The following is a 16,917-nucleotide window of genomic DNA, read 5'->3' on the forward strand; positions in this document are numbered from 1 at the left end:
TTTATAATAATTAGATATTCCTGAAACTTGGCAGTTAACCTATTTTGAAAATGTTATATAGGGTGTCCTGAGACGCATCTGATATGTGCTCTTCCTACAAAATTTATGAGATGTTTGAAACTTAGGCCTATGAACCAACTAAACTCAAAGGAGAAGATATAAGAGGGGAACATGGAACACACATCTTGTGGTCATGGCTTATTGCTATATTTGATTCTGTATGGAATAGGTTCCTTGATCAGAATCAGTGCTAGAGTGAATACCATGATGGCATAAGACATTCTATATGCCTATGTATGGGTATGAGTTTTGTTAGAAGTACTATATGCAAAGATGTCAAATCTGTATCTAGAGAAAATATCTATTCTGCTAAGAGCACACTGCTGCCCCTTCCATAACAGATGTGGCCTAGTGTGATTACCTAATGTAAATATCTGATAACACTGAGAAATGGATTTGGGGACTTAGTACTGGCAGATCCAGCACTTATTAGTGGTGAAAGCAGATCAGCCTCTGAGATATCCATGTGGTTGAGCTCATCACACAGCCTCCATATGAATTTAAGGCTGATTTTACCACTACTGTAAAAATAAATTATTGTTATTTTAATTAGGATTATATTAAGTCTCTATATTGCTTTGGGAAGTCTGGCTATCCTAGCAATAGGAAACTGCCACACTCACTCCAGTGAAGTCTGCATGGCAAGCCCAAAAGCTTGGACGCAGTCCTGAGACAAAGAGTTTCATGGAAACTTTTCTCCTGGAGACTTGGCATCCCATAGCACGAATGCTCCAGATTTGTCCTCATGATAGTCGGTGTTATATTATAGGTAATGCTACTCATTCAGACGTAATGCCTTCAGTGTTGATAGACAGTGAAAGAGATCAGACATTGCAGTTTACTGGGTAAGAGCTAGAAATCTCAGGGCAAGTTCTACAAAGTAAACTTAGAATTACAGCAGAGTCACTCCCATATGTAGGAATTTACAATGACCTAGGAAGAAGGAGGGTTGTGGTTTAAGGAGGAACTACAGTATTGCATTATTCATGAAAAGGTTAGCAAGAGAAGAACCCCCTGGTGCAAGCTTTCACAAGGCTCAGAGGAATGGCATAGATTGTGACTACAGTGTGAAATCCTCACCTGGCTCCCTAATGGCTGACTTTAGAAAGGGACGCCTTTTTTTTTCCCCCAAGACAGGGTTTCTCTGTGTAGTCCTGGCTGTTCTAGAGCTCACTCTGTAGACCAGGCTGGTCTCAAACTCAGAAATCTGCCTGCCTCTGCCTCCCAAGTGCTGGGATTAAAGTCATGCGCCACCACACCTGGCAAGGGACACCTTGTATCTCAGTTGTAACCACTGCCTAGTTCCTGTCAGTCTTTATGTATGCATTTCTCTGTTTTGTGTCAGATAACTTCAATGTACCTCGGCTGATGTGTCACCTAACTTCCTTGTTTTCTTCTGTATTATAAGTCTGATGCTCGCTTTGAGACATTACATTCAGATACAGCACTCTCCCTGTGCCAGTGTCTGTCACTTTTCACTGATTTCTTGCCCACCTGAGTACTGAAATCCTGGTTCCCCATAGGTTGAGGAACCGACTGAGTCCAGTCCACGGCAGGAAACCTGCCATCACATGAACATGGGATATCCTTTTATGTCTCTAAATCTTTTTATGTATGTTAGTGCTCTTTTGTTCACAAGTCTTTTATAGTCTTGATTAAATTTATTTCTCACAATTCTATTCTCCTTGATTAGTAAAGGTGGGTGTACTGAGGATAGAAACAAACATATGCACAGAGAGATATTAATTTTAAGGAATTGCCTATACTTTTATGGAGTTGGCATGTTTAAAATAGCAAGATAGACTGGAAACTCTGGAAGTGGTTGATATGTAATCTTGAGGAAGAAGCTTTTGTTCCCTAGATGAACTAGTTCAGTTCTTAAGCCTCAAAAATGATTGGATAAGGTCAACCTCATTATGAAAGGTAATATCTTTTGTGTAAAGTCAACTGATTAGGCTAGACTATGATGGCTACAATGACAGTAGAGGTCAGAAGGCAGTAATATCTATGAATATCAATCCCAACATAAAATGTGTGTGTTAATCTTCAGTGCTAGGTTACTATGTATAGAGAGCTGTTTGGGAGTTACAGTTCAAAGTAGAACAATGTTCAGAACAGAGGAATTTAGATGAGTCACAATAAGTACACATAAGAGTTAACTTCTACTTCAAGGTAAGCTAGACCAGAAACTCCCTCAATATATATATATATGTATAGTGTTGGAAGCATAGAAAAATGAAGAACTTCAGAAATTTGCTAAGGCAGTGTGATGGCTAGTGTTCATTGTCAACTTACAAACTCTAGAATCTCTAGAAGATGGTCCTCTGGGCATATCTAAGAGACATCATATTGATTACATTAATCAAGGTTGGAAAGCTCACTCACTGTAGGTGACACTATTCCCTAAGCAGGGGAACCTGGACTATAAGAATGGAAAAAGTAAGCTGGACACAAGCGTTCATGTGTTCATCCCCGTCTTCTGACTGCAGACTGAATGTGCCAAGCTGCTTGGAGCTTTTGGTGCTTTCACTTTCCCACCATGATAGATCATCTTGGAATGTAAGCTAAAATAACCCTTCCTTTCTTAAGTTGCTCCCCCCCCAAAAAAAAAGTATTTTATCATAGCAACAAGAAAAGAAGCTAAGGAAGGCAATGACAGGACACCTTGCAGCTATAGAGAAAGGGATAGGTAATGCATAGAAAGGAAGCCAAGTTTAACACAGCTACAGTTTTATGAGTCCTCAAAGTGGAGAGAAGAAGCAGAAGACTCTTCCAAGTGTGCTTGGAACTGAACCTTCCAGAGTACGCAGTTCAATGAAAAGATCCCCCACCAAAACTGAGACTGCCTAACCCATAGATGAGCAAAAATCTTCATCCATGGACTGGGATAGGCAAAATACTGCATAAAGTATCACAAAGGTTTACTAATGAAATAATCAATGACCTCACAGAAGACACAAATAAGCAAATGAAATCAATCAACGACCTGGAAAAGTTAGCAGCACAGAAGAAAAGCACAGAAGTAAAACGGACAAGAACATTAGCAATACAGGTGGAAAAGGCAGCAACATGAAAGAAAATTCAGGATGGTAGTTGAGATTTCTTAAAATTTGGGGTGTGTGTAATGAGATCCGATGCTCTCTTCTGTTGTGTCTAAAGACAAAGACAGTGTACTCACATATATAAAACAAATAAATCTTTTTTTAAAGGAAGGAAAGAAGGAAGGAAGGAAGGAAGGAAGGGAGGGAGGGAGGGAGGGAGGGAGGGAGGGAGGGAGGGAGGGAGGGAGGAAGGAAGTTAAATACAACTATCTACGTTCTCTAAGAAACACATCTCACTAGGAAACTCAACTCACCTAAGATATTTACCTCTAGCTACAAAATATATGTACAACACCTATAGTAACATTTGATTAAATAAATGAATGCTCTATTCTAATCAAGTTGTCACATAAAATTGCCCATCATCACAGCTGAATTGTTTGAACACTAAGCTTGAGGATCAATGAACAGGCAGTTACCATTATTTAATATTGTCCTGAAATTTTTGGAATTTTCTTCCCTATAATGGTAAAACTAAAATCAATAAGAAAACAAAAGATACCCCAAGGCCCACCTGCCATGTGATTCTAGATTCTATGAAGTTGACAATTAACAGAAATCATCTCGATCCAAAACACATGGTGTGTGTGTGTGTGTGTGTGTGTGTGTGTGTGTGTGTGTGTAATTTTAAAATTAACAACAATCAAAGAAAAGGCCTCATGATCAAACTTGGAACATAGAAGAAAAGCCTGTGAAATGGCTATTATCTTTTGTTGTTAAGGAATTACAAGTTAAAATAAGTTACCACTGCACACCTGTCAGAATGGCTTCCATCCAAAACCAGACAATGCCAACTGCTGCTGAAAATGAAGAATATCAAGAACTTTCATTTATTTATTGCTGATGGGTTGTAAAAGTAGTACGGCCATTTTAGAAGACAGCTTGGCATGTTCCCATAAAGCTAAGCTTAGCCTTGCCATACAATACAGCAATTAGCAGGTATTTACCCAACGGACCTAAAAATGTGCACCCTGTATAAAAACCTGCACATATCTATAGCAGCTTAAAGTAAACAGACTGTGGTATGTCTAAACAGTAGAGCAGTATTGAGAGATGAAATCAGCCATTAAAACTATGGAAATGTACAGATAAATGTAAATGAGTATGACCTACATGAAAGAAGCCAGCTGAGAACGGCTACAAATGGCCAGTTCCAACCTCAGGGAAAAAAAAACAAATCCTAGCAATGATATAGGAAGGTGATATAGGATGTCAGGAATGCAAGGGCCACAGAGCTGAATAAGTGAAGCTCAGAGGTTCAGGAAGGACTGGTGACAGAAAAACCATTTTGTAGGATACTGTAATGGTGGATATGCAACATTATACACTTGTTAAATCTGTGCAAACTCACGGTACAAAGAGTGAGCCCTCATGTCAGCAAATTTTATAAACCATAATTGACGTCAGCAGACTCTGGAATTGTATTAATGAAAAACTAACATTTTGGTGGTAGGAGAAATAATTGAAACCGGAATTATCCTGATTCTCAAACTTAGCCAATGAAGATGTCATGTAGGAAGTTCATGAAAATACAGATCTGTTTGTTTCCCTAAAAACACACGGGCAAGTCCCCTAATGTTGGAGAAAGAACAGCATAAAATAGTGAGTTTTACAGTCTCCGGTGATGGAGACATCATCACAGTGAATTTTCTGAAGTTTTGCAGAAAATGTGCACTTGGGAGAGAGTGCTTCCAGGAGAGATTGGCTGGCCTAGTTCCCAGTGGGCCTCACAGGTGGCGTTAAAATGATTAATTTATCATGGTCCTAAGTATGCCTCTCAGCCTTACAGGCCTATAAATCTGACTGAATCCATTTAGAGGCAGTCTCACACAAACCAAGATGCTTGATAAAACCAGTCTGCAAGTTTACTAATTAAAAATTTAAATTATGAGCATTACAATTGACACTATGCAAAGTGGCTTAACTAGTTCATTTTCTTTCTTTAGGCATCTGTATAGAGGGAATAAATTGCTATCAGAAGTTGACTTGGGAAACAATAAATTAAATAAGATAGCAGGCAACAAATTAAAGAAGAGTTAACTGGATTGCATTTACAAGTTCACTTTGTGTGATATTCCTCTGGGTATACCTACCCACCATAGTTACTGCCCAACAAAAAATAGTAGCATTCAGACTAAGGTGAAGCAGCAGTAACTCACAACTTAGACTCAAATCTTCATGAGACGTTCTGATCTAATATGCTGCAGTGAGTCAAGAAAAAATATATGAAGTGCATAAAAAAAGAAATGAGCTTTACTTGTGAACAACATACTTATAAATCAGGACATTCTAAGACTACACTAATGCCCTTCATCATACAGTACGATACGAAGTAACTCAAAGTGTGTCAAATGCTTAAATATAGGAGCTAGAACGTGGAAGCTATTCTTTAGAAGGAGGCATAAGTAAAGACGCTCATAATTTTGGATTAAGGAAAGTTGTCCAATAAAATACCCCAAAATATACACAATCTAAGAAAAAATAAATTGATCCTCATCACAGTTTTAAAATATTTGCTCTACAGATGATATAAAGAGAAAGGGAGGGGTGACAGGAGGGACCTTTACATGAGGAGAGGACTGAGAGGGCAAGACAGGAAGGGACTAGGAGGGCATTAACAATGCTAAAGATGTTTGAAACTCATACACATGCATATGAGTTTATTTGGGTTGTCTTACAAGGGATTATGCTCATCCCAGAAGAAATATATTGACCATAAAAACACCCAGAGCCAGCATCTGATACCTCTCCACCTAGTTGTTGGTCAGAGGTGTGCCAGAGACCCCTCCCAAAAAACAATACATGTTATGGCTATGGCTCTTGGTTGCCCACATGAATTTGATGGTAAGACACTATTGCTGAAGCCACCATACACTTTGGTCAAAGGACGTCGAGAACTCAAGTTGGCAGATGGTGGTGAACAGGAAGCTTCCTTCCTGCTGGCTAGCTTTCACATGTGTCCTAGAAAGCTCTGTGTAGCTAGAACTACTGGAAGGTTCTAAGTAAGATGCTGGAGCAAACGGTCCTCATCTGGTTTACCCAGCTCTGAGTCCTGTGAACGACAATAATAGCCAGTGTGCCTGTGGCAAGACATACCCATCGGTGCAGTTAGAACTTAACACAAATGTTATGGAGCAAACCAACCACATAATGATTCAGCAGCCATGTAAAAGGCTACTGGCTGCTCTTCCAAAGGACCCAGGTTTGATTCCCAGCACCCTCTTGGTGGATCACAACCAGCTATAAATCATGTTCCAGGGCATCCGGTGCTCTCTTCAGGATTTCATGGGCACATGCAGGCAATAAAATCCATAACTCTAAAAAAATACATTCTCTGTGATTTTTAATTTTTCCTATTGTGTACGTGTATATAATTGAATTTTGGCCATTTTCACACACACACACACACACACACACACACACACACAGAGATGATACCATCTATCATCCACCTCCCTCTCCCACTAAATCCTCCTTTTCCCAAATATTTTTGTGTTTTTACAAGTTTTTCTTTCAGGATTTGGTTGTTTTGTTTTGTGTATGCTTTGATTTGATGACCCATTGAGTTGAATTAGCTCACGTGCACGAGCTTGAGTAGTAAGTGTTTACTAGAACACAGGTAGCTATCAACAGCTTTACCACTAAAGAGAGCATTGCCTCCTCCATCCTCAGGAAGGGCTGTGGCCTTAAAAGCCCCTCCCCTATCTGGGATGAAAGGTTGATAGTCCCAGTGTTGTCTAGGTCTTATGTGGGTATCTCTGTGATTATTTAACCAGACAAATACTTTTGAACTGTGCACTAGTCAGAATGTTAGATATCCATTACAAATTCATAATGCAGATGTGATAAAGGTTCCTTTGAAGATATGATACCCTTTCTAGAAGAGAATGCTTGCCTTGATTTTCTCTCATTCTTGCCTGAATTGATCTCCTTTCGCTTCCAGGAACAGGGTGGTGTTCTTCGAGGGGTGTGTCCTGACAATTCTGTAGGTGATTTTGTGTCTATTCTTAGTGATCTCAGTTGCATTTTGAGATAGTCAGGCTGCTGTGAATTTGTTCTTCCCTTTCCTGAAAAGGCTCTCAAGTTTGTTCATGTTCCCTAAAAGTAAGAAATCTGGGAGTAAAAAGTAGTATTCCAGAAAGGTAGAGGGTGTGACTAGAAACCCTGAGGTAGGAATGATCAGTATGGCCAGTGCAAGGAGAGGAGACTGAGGTGAGCAGGGCTGCAAACCAAATACTCTATTAGAGTGAAACTAAATACTCTATTAGCAAACAAAATTAACAGTGGTTTCATGGCCTTACAAATTATCTCCTGTTGCTGGAGTCATGGAGGATGAAGATGAGCTAATGGGGATTCTGGGTGTGTACTCTGGAGGCTGCTGTTAAGTGAAGCAGCCAGTTGCTGAGAAGTGCAGGGAAATCAAGGCCCCTCCATCACCCCTGACTCAGCGAGTATGAGAAAACATCCTGGCACTCTAGCAGCAACTGAAGTACAGGAGGTGGCTTTTAACACCTCTTCTGGTACCAGACCCAGTACTTACAGGTAACTGCCAGCTGAGGGAACATCTGTCCCCTTGGAGACTTCCTGGCATTGTCCTAGAAAACTCTGTGTTGTTCCTGCCTCTCATATCCTGTCCCAACATTTCCCAACTCCTTTATTCCACCAGTTATTTCTTCAAAACCTACTGGCACAAGCCAATGCCACCTTTACAGAGTAACCATTGCTTGTGAAATCATTCTAGCATCCCATAGGTTTGGCTGGTTGGAACTTCTGAAGTTTTAATCAGAAGATTCTGGTGTTTATCCTTCACTGTGAGAAACATAAAAAACATCAGTTGGGTCAAGGAGACTGGACCAACCCTGAAGTTCCTGGAATATACAAACCATACAGATCAGAGGGAGGGAGAAGAGAGCTTCCTGTCTAATAGATTTAATTACCACAAGATTCATGGCTATATATGTTGAACAATTACAGGGAAGAATAATGTAGGCTCTTGAGACTCATATGCAACTGAGAACGTGAAAGATCAGACATGGGACGTGAACCCAAGAGTAACACATGTGATTAAAATGATAGAATTATTGAATTCCCTTATCAGAATACCCTACTGAGGGCTTCTATTAGCAGACCATCCCCACAGCACCATTAGAATAATCATAATACATGAAATAGTATAACGAGGAACACTAACTTCTTAAGCTCCCAGCCCTCTTGTGAAATTCAAGTATCTGTTGCCACAGACGTGCCCAGGACACATGTGTATATGACCTTATATACAAGATTTCAACTGTTGGTTAAATTAACCTTTCACTATAAAATCCTATTTCTAAAACCTGTCCACCTTATTTTCAAAGTATGCTATAAATTACAAAGTTCACAGCCCAATTATGGATCTCAAGGATCTCAAGGTCCTGAGATGCCAGACATTCCACTGGGACCTAAGGTCAAGCTAAGGGAGTCACTCCAAGTTCACTATCGCATATTAATGAAAATTGAAGATGTGGACTCTCACTGGGTATACAAAAGTATAGGCAAGCTTTTTAAGATTTCTTTTAAAACTGAGAACTTAGCCAGGCATGCTGGCACACGCCTTTAATCCCAGCACTTGGGAGGCAGAGGCAGGCGGATTTCTGAGTTTGAGGCCAGCCAGGTCTACAGAGTGAGTTCCAGGACAGCCAGGGCTACACAGAAAAACCCTGTCTCGAAAAAAAAAACAAAAAAAACAAACAAACAAAAAAACCCCAACCAAACAAACAAAAAACCTGAGAACTTGAACTTGAAAAGTGAGAAACTAGGAAAAAGTGGGAAAAACCCCCACAAGTAGGTAGGAGAGACTTCTAAGAGAAGACCAAGCCATTGAGCTTGTCCTGTGAAACAAGCCTACAGCACAAGCACGGGAAAGGTGGCCACTTACATAGGTCTGCAGAGCCATCAGGAAGGCATGAGTGACTTCCTGAGTAATAATGCAGTTCCTTGTGTTGTGAATCCCAACCATAAAATTATTTTGTTGCTACTTCATAACGGTAATTGTGCTACTGTTATGAACTATATGTAAATAGCTGATATGCAGGATATGTGATATGCAGCCCCCAGGGGGATTGCCACTCCCGGGTGAACAGCTGTTCTAGAGACTGTTATTTGGGGTTCCTCAGACTGGCATGTGTCTTCTTAGCATGAATCAAAAGGAGCAATAACAATAAAAAGAAAATGTGTAAAAATTAAATGTCTTTAAAAATTTGAAGTCTGCAGCTGGATGCACGTCTTTAATCCCAGCACTTGGGAGGCAGAAGCAGGAAGATCTCTGTGAGTTCGAGGCTAACTGGTCCACAAAAAGAGTTCCAGCACAGCCAGGACTACATATAGAAACCCCGCCTTGAGCTACCACCCCCACAAAAAAATTTGTTCATGAAAATATATTAAAATATGTTAGTGCCATACACATTCTGCCTCTCCACTGTGGGTGCCCATTGCTGAGTGTCAGAAACCAGAATCCATGTCTCCCCTTAGGTCGTCCACCCTCCAGGTGGAGAGCAGAGGCAGAGCCTGGGAGAAGGAAAACACACTCTGAATCTGTGGCCAAGAACCCTGGAGGGGCTGGAGAGAAGAAAGCCTTCCTCAGGAGTCAGGTCCAGCTCTTTAGTCAAGGGACTTCCCCGGAGAGATCCATTAAGGGCGCAGTTCTCTGAGACGGTCCTTGCTTGTTCAGACTGATTTATTTGATGGTGGATGTACACGGATACACTTTATTCTATTGCAATCAACTTGTGACTTGAAGTAGATATTTTCCCTTAAGTCCGTTTTAATTAAAAAGTCACGGTGTGCTGAAAGAAACAGACTGCACCCAGTGAGGTGTGCACCCTTCACTCCCTCACTGCTCTCAGTCTGTGCCCACTGGAGAGGCCACTGGTTCCCAGTGAAATCCACCTAACACATCCCTGGTCTCTCTCTCTTACTGAAAACTGTCAGCAAGGAAGAATGAAGAATCTGGTGACCTGGGTTGAAAGTATTTAGGCACATTCTGCTAGAGGCTCCATCACTGCCCCCAGGGGGCCATGGTCCAGCAACTTCCGAGCTCCCCTAGGTGAGACTGGGCTGTGTGAAGCTGGCCTATGGACCGACCACATCTAGGCTTCCCGGTAGGTAAGGAATAAAGAGCTGGTCTCTGAGAGTCGACTGCCTGAGCAGATCCAGGGTAGGAGGTCTTAAGCCTAATCCATTCTCCAGTGCCATGTCCCCTTCAGACTGTGAGCCACAAGTATCAAAATAACACAGGACTCTGAACTTCTTCCTCAAAACAATACCAAAAAGAAGAAGAAGAAGAAGAAGAAGAATACCCCTTGAATACTAAAATACTTATTTTAATGAATTTGTTTTGAATACAAATGAAAAACAAGATTCTTACCATTTTAACTACAGTTAAAACCAGAACTGGTCAATAACATATTAATTTTGCAAAGTTTTTAACTACAGATTGTCAAATATATAATAGAAAATGCAATTTAGTGCTTTTTTGGTCACATATCAAAAATAAGCATTTTTCTCATACCTAGGTTATCAAAAGTGCCACTCAAAATCTTTTTCTTAATCAAGTAAAGTATCTGCAAGTGTGCAAGTTTGCTAAAAATTAAAAAAGGAACCGTCAGTGCTATTACATAGAAAACCCCAGGAAACGTCAGTGCTATTACATAGAAAAACCCTGTTCTGAAAAACGAAACAAACACCAAAAAAAAAAAAAAAAAAAAACAAAAAAGGAAAACTTTATATATTGAATATTACTTAAGTGCTTCTTAACCAACCAAAAATGCCTAACACAGGCTCACGTTCTTAAGATGAAAGTCATCCTACAGAATTTAATGTTATAACATGACAGTTAGGCACCAAATTAAACAAATAAAACCTATCACTTAGTATGTTTGCTTGCTTGCTTTTTACTTTGTCCACAAGACAGCAGATTTAATGTTGTATTGCTTCATTCAAGTAGTGTGCCACATGAGGTTAGGCTCTGTGGTTTACATCAAATGTGGGAAGACAGTCCTCATGAGCGCTGAGCATTTTCACAGGAAAACAACTTTCATTTCAGATAAAACTAGAAATGCACACACATGTCTATTGAGCAGAGATACCAAATGCAAACTTACAAGAAGAGACAGTTAAATGAACTCGTGAAGCAATGATCCCCGGAAGAGGTGCAGGACAGTTTCAGCCATGACAGCACTGTTTGTTGAGTCACAGAGACATGCCACCAGCCTGTTCAGAGCAACTGAGTCAGAAGGAACATACAACATGTGAAGACTATCTCTCTCCAGCTGGTGAAACAAAACATCCCAGGTTCCAAACACAGGATTATTAACAGTAAAAACTACACTCCTAGCCTGGCAAGGTGGCCCTGGCCCATAATCCCAGCACTTTGGAAGCTGAGGTAGAAGGTCTGTGGCCAACCTGGGCTACCAAGTGAGACTCCTGTTGCAAAAAGAAAATGATACGCACAAATTGTAACCCTGCTTTTCTAAGGAAAAAGTAGTTTTTAAAACAAGGGCATGAAATAAACTTAAAACTGAGACTCAAAAATAATGAAAAATAATACTTGAAACTAAAATAAATTTCAGGTATTTTTTTTCCAAGCATATAGCACTGGGTATTCCCAGGTGGTCTCCCATCCAAGTACTAACCAGGCCCGATCCTGCTTAGCTCCAGAGATCAGACAAGATCGGGCGTGTTCAGGGTGGTATGGCCGTAGACAATTTCAGGTATTTTTAATGTGTGCAAGATATATAAAATAAATAACTGTATACAGCAAATATACACTATTAGTTTATTTTAGGTTAAAAAGTATTTAGGAAAAGTTCTCAGTGTTCAAAATTAAATAGGAATTGTCTTCTATATACAGGAATTTTACTGGAAATATGAAGTAAAAGTTTAATTCTGCAGAATTAAAACACAATTATAGTCATTCAAAAAGTAAAAAAAAAAATACTGAATTTTTGGTTAAATTCTTAGAATTTTGCAGTAACAAGTGAACTTTTTGTAACATTTAAAAAATTATTCTTTTGTCAATATAAAACTATCCAAATAATTATGAGAATCTTACACCAGAAAAATAAATTCACATGATACACTCGTGACCCCAAGAGTTACAACTACCAGAGCGAGTGGTGTCCCTGAAACAAAACACTTCCTCCTTTTGTCCCCTCCATGCTTACACATCAGCGTTCTTTCACATCATTTACACAGCACTACGAGCACACTCTGAGATAAGTAACTCTTCCTTTTGCCTGCGAAGCCCAGGGACGGCCCTCAGTCTTCTTTCTTGGCGTGTCTCTTAGCACCACCTGAAGGCTCTGCTCCCCGCTTGGATGCACTGGAGGCAGAACCATTGGAAGACGGTTTGACTTCAGTTTTCTTTTCACTCAATGAAAACTGCTGCTGCTGCCGCCGGCCAAAAAGCATCCGAGTCAGGGTGTCCTCAAAGGGAGTGAGAGTCACAGCAGTATCCTTTGTCATCATCATGGTTACCTAGGGGGGAAAATTAACTTTGAATTTCAGTACAAACACTTTTTGTTTCTTAAAACCAAGAGAGAAAAATAATGGGCAAAGGGACTCAAATGTATTTTTTTATTTAATCTGTAGGAGAAAACAATATGGTAAATTCTGGGAAAAATCTCAGATTGCTAAGAATTTAAAGATTATTCATTAAAAATGTACCAGGTACTGGTATACCAAATGAAGTATAACCATTACTACCAAAACTTAAAAGGAAAAAAGAAAAAATAACGAGAGAGAAAGAAATAGATGATAGACAGACAGACAGACAGACAGATAAGGAAGTCAAGGGAAATGAGATATAATTTTTTATGAGATATAATCTTATCTAGCGTCTACACATACAGCCAATACAGCTATCATTACTATATGTCTGGCATGGGTCAGAATTGTAAATACTTTATACTCCTCTCTACTTTCAACAATTAATGTTGCCTTCATCACAGAGAGGAATAGTCACAGCTCTGACAGGTTACGTAACTTGCCCCAAACTAAAAAGCAAATTGAATGGAAAGCAAGACACAATACAGACTTAGGTTCAACTACTACTTAACAACACACTATTGCCAATGGTGCAGGCTTTCAGGAGCTGTAGTGCCCCAAAAAGACACTAGAGAAAGCATCCCCCCACCAATCTTTTCTGCTTGAATTACTTAAGTATAGAACAAAGACATCAGAATTTGGACTCAAAAGTGATTCCAATCCTTTACCTCATAAATCACACTGCTCAACAATGTTCAGACTTGATCTAGAAATGAGACTAATCCCCGAGTGGATGTGCAGGGAGAACTCAGGATCTAGCTTAGTTTCAAAGCCCTAAGACTCTGTAACAGTCAGCTCTTCCAGATCACAGGAAAAAAAAAAAAAATCAAACTAGAAACGTTTGCAATGACATCCCTAAAGGAGGCCCCTACACAACCCACTTGCTTGGGGTGCCTGATATCAAGAATAATGTATCCTTCAGTGTGACGTCATCTAGGGGCTGCGAAGTTACAAAGAATGTGTGCCATGCAAGTTACAGTAGCCAGAAATAATGGTAAATAATTTAGACCACGTCAGATGAAAAGGGCACAATATAATCTACAGGATACTAACACTACCACATATATAAAGCAAAGCTCACTTACACAGAACTTTGTGAAGGTCAGACGGTCTGAAATGTGTACTATGAAACAGCTACTTTAATAAAAACAAGCCCACCTTGTCTTATCTTTTTAACTTTATTTTATGAGTACTGGTGTTTTGCCTGCATTTGTCTGTATTTCACATGAACCAGTTACAGATAGTTGTGAGCACCATGTGGGTGCTGGGAATTGAACCTGGGTCCTCGGAAGAATAGTCAATGCTCTTAACCATTGAGCCATCTCTTCAGCCCCAAAGCAGCTACTTTTATAACATATGTGATGTCTGACGGGAAGAAGAACCCTGGGAGTAAAAATGTTGACGGAAGGAGGAGAGTAAGACAAGGGATGGAGGTTGTATGCAATTTTATGAGTAAAATTAATACAGACTTTGAAAGTACTCTATGTGGGTGGATAAAGCTGCTTCCTGAGCCATAGAATAAGTGCAAATTCCAGTGTCTGGGGTGGGCAACTCCCCTACAAGCTGGTGGTCAACCGTGTGTGAAGTTCCTCCCTACCACACCTCCTGACAAAAATACAAGCTAGTGCCCCTGCTGTTGGCTGCCTCTAAAAACTAGATGGTGAGACCCAATGGCTAAAGACACCATAGAGGTATCTGATCACAGGACATGGAGAAAGCAAGCTTGAACCGGCCACGAGTTTTCTTGATGCTTGCTAGTCCCTCATGGTGCCAGAAGGTGTCACAAAGGCTAATGAGAGAGACTGACATCAAGTCCTGCTCAGCTGTGGAGTCTCGCGATATATTACTGAATGGTAAGGCAAACTGTGCCCACTGGGCAATCCAGGGGCAAACAGCAGCTTTCTCATTAAATCTGAGACCCACTCCACAGAAGGGGATTTCTTCACATCTCATACTATAAAACCTGATCAGAAGCCGTTGGCCACAGAGGTCATAAGACCTAACGGGGAGGCTACTGCTTTGGTTTTGCTAAATAGACAAGGTGTGCTTATCACAATAGCTGTTATACCCACAATTAGTGCTGCTGTGAGCTTCAGTCTGAAGCTGCCTTTTCCAAAGGGTAGTATTAAGTGCAGGAACTCATAACTGGTCAAAGTAATGACAATAAGTGACTGTTAAATGTTCAGAAAACTGGGGCATCAATCCTACTCCAAGACTTAGAAAACCTCCGAAAAGAAATATCACAAAGAATGTAAGAAACAGAAAAAGAGGGGGAATGGTACGGTGTGTTGGCATGACGTGTGATATGGCTGCTGCAGTCTTGAACCCACAGCATCTGGGATGGATTGCACAAGATTTATGTAAGACTAGACCTGCCAACATCCTGCAGTGGAAGAGGTAGGTGCTCACTATGTCCCACAATTCCCTGAGGATTTATATGTAGTTAATGGTTACTGGAAGAGGGAGAGATATTTACTTCAGTGGTGTAGTCACTGGTAAGGCACCCATATTCTTTTAAAATTTATTTACTTTAGTCTATTTTTTTACATATGAGTGTTTTATCTGCACACATATGTGTGTTTGATGTCTAAGGAGGCCAGTAGAGGATATAGGTTATCTGGGACTGGAACTGCAGAAGACTGTGAGCTGTTACATGGTTGCTAAGAACGGAACTTGGATCTTCTGGAAGAGCAGCCAGAGATCTTAATGTAAATACGTATTCCCTGAATTGAGCAGACCTTAGTACACATGAATTATTCTACTAAAAAACTGATTTTTAAAAAATGTACAAGTACTCATTCCTAAGTATCGTGTAAGAAACACACTGATCAGTACTTTAAAATGACCTTGAAAAGCTGGTGTCTATGCCACACCTGGGGTATGGGTTGTACCAACAGTGGAAGTAACAGGCCACAGGACAGTTCAAGCTGCTCTCCCAGGACTGCTCCTGCTTCCACTCCCCACATCCCTTTAATCCTGTATACTCCTCGTCTTCACTTTTATTTACCTCAATTAACTAAAATCATTTTACAGTTCTACCGGTCTTTGAAACTGCTTTTACCACAGTCATCATACGTGGCTTAATTTTTAAAACACACAGCTTCTTCATAGTTCTTTTTTTTAAAAATTAGATATTTTCTTTATTTACATTTCAAATGCTATCCCGAAAGTTCCCTATACCCTCCCCCCCGGCCCTGCTCCCCAACCCACCCACTCCCACTTCTTGGCCCTGGCATTCCCCTGTACTGGGGCATATAAAGTTTACAAGACCAATGGGCCTCTCTTTCCACTGATGGCCAACTAGGCCATCTTCTGCTACATATGCAGCTAGAGACACGAGCTCTGGGGGCACTGGTTAGTTCATATTGTTGTTCCACCTATAGGGTTGCAGACCCCTTCAGCTCCTTGGGGACTTTCTCTAGCTCCTCCATTGGGGGCCCGGTGTTCCATCCTATAGATGACTGTGAGCATCCACTTCTGTATTTGCCAGACACTGGCATAGCCTCACTCGAGACAGCTATATCAGGGTCCTTTCAGCAAAATCTTGCTGGCGTATGTATGCAAAGGTGTCTGGGTTTGGTGGGTGATTATGGGATGGATCCCCAGATCGGGTAGTTCGCTGGATGGTCCATCCTTTCGTCTTAGCTCCAAACTTTGTCTCTGTAACTCCATCCATGGGTGTTTTGTTCCCTATTCTAAAGAGGAATGAAGTATCCACACATTGGTCTTCCCTCTACTTGATTTTCTTGTGTTTTGCAAACTGTATTTTGGGTATTCTAAGTTTCTGGGCTAATATCCACTTATCAGTGAGTGATTATCAAGTGACTTCTTTTGTGATTGGGTTACCTCACTAAGGATGATATCCTCCAGATACATCCATTTACCCAAGAATTTCATTAATTCATTGTTTTTAATTGGTGAGTAGTACTCCATTGTGTAAATGTACCACATTTTTTTGTATCCATTCCTCTGTTGAGGGACATCTGGGTTCTTTCCAACTTCTGGCTATTATAAATAAGGCTGCTATGAACATAGTGGAGCATGTGTCCTTCATAGTTCTAATCATTATTGGTCAGCACCTTTGCTCTATTTCATAGTAACTAGTTCACTGTAGTTTCTTCAAGTGAACAGCCAATACCTAATACATGTTTCTCAGAGTTCTTCCAAGTATCCA

At 40.4% G+C, this 16,917-nt stretch overlaps 1 protein-coding gene and 1 pseudogene across 1 annotated transcript in view; both read right to left on the reverse strand.

Moving 5' to 3' along the window:
- Positions 1-11,781: 11,781 nt before the first annotated feature.
- LOC115030904 (5S ribosomal RNA) lies at positions 11,782-11,900 on the reverse strand (annotated as a pseudogene).
- Positions 11,901-11,959: 59 nt separating this feature from the next.
- Positions 11,960-16,917, reverse strand: part of Tmem38b (transmembrane protein 38B) — a 34,797-nt gene continuing 29,839 nt past the window's right edge. Inside the window, exon 6 of the mRNA XM_021159989.3 lies at positions 11,960-12,674. Within this exon, the coding sequence (XP_021015648.1) occupies positions 12,456-12,674 (219 nt within the window). The 3' untranslated portion in view covers positions 11,960-12,455. The remainder of the gene's footprint in view (positions 12,675-16,917) is intronic.

Source organism: Mus caroli, unplaced genomic scaffold (assembly GCF_978045245.1).
Source record: "Mus caroli unplaced genomic scaffold, Mus_caroli_1 scaffold_6, whole genome shotgun sequence".
In the NCBI taxonomy this organism is placed as follows: Eukaryota; Metazoa; Chordata; class Mammalia; order Rodentia; family Muridae; genus Mus; species Mus caroli.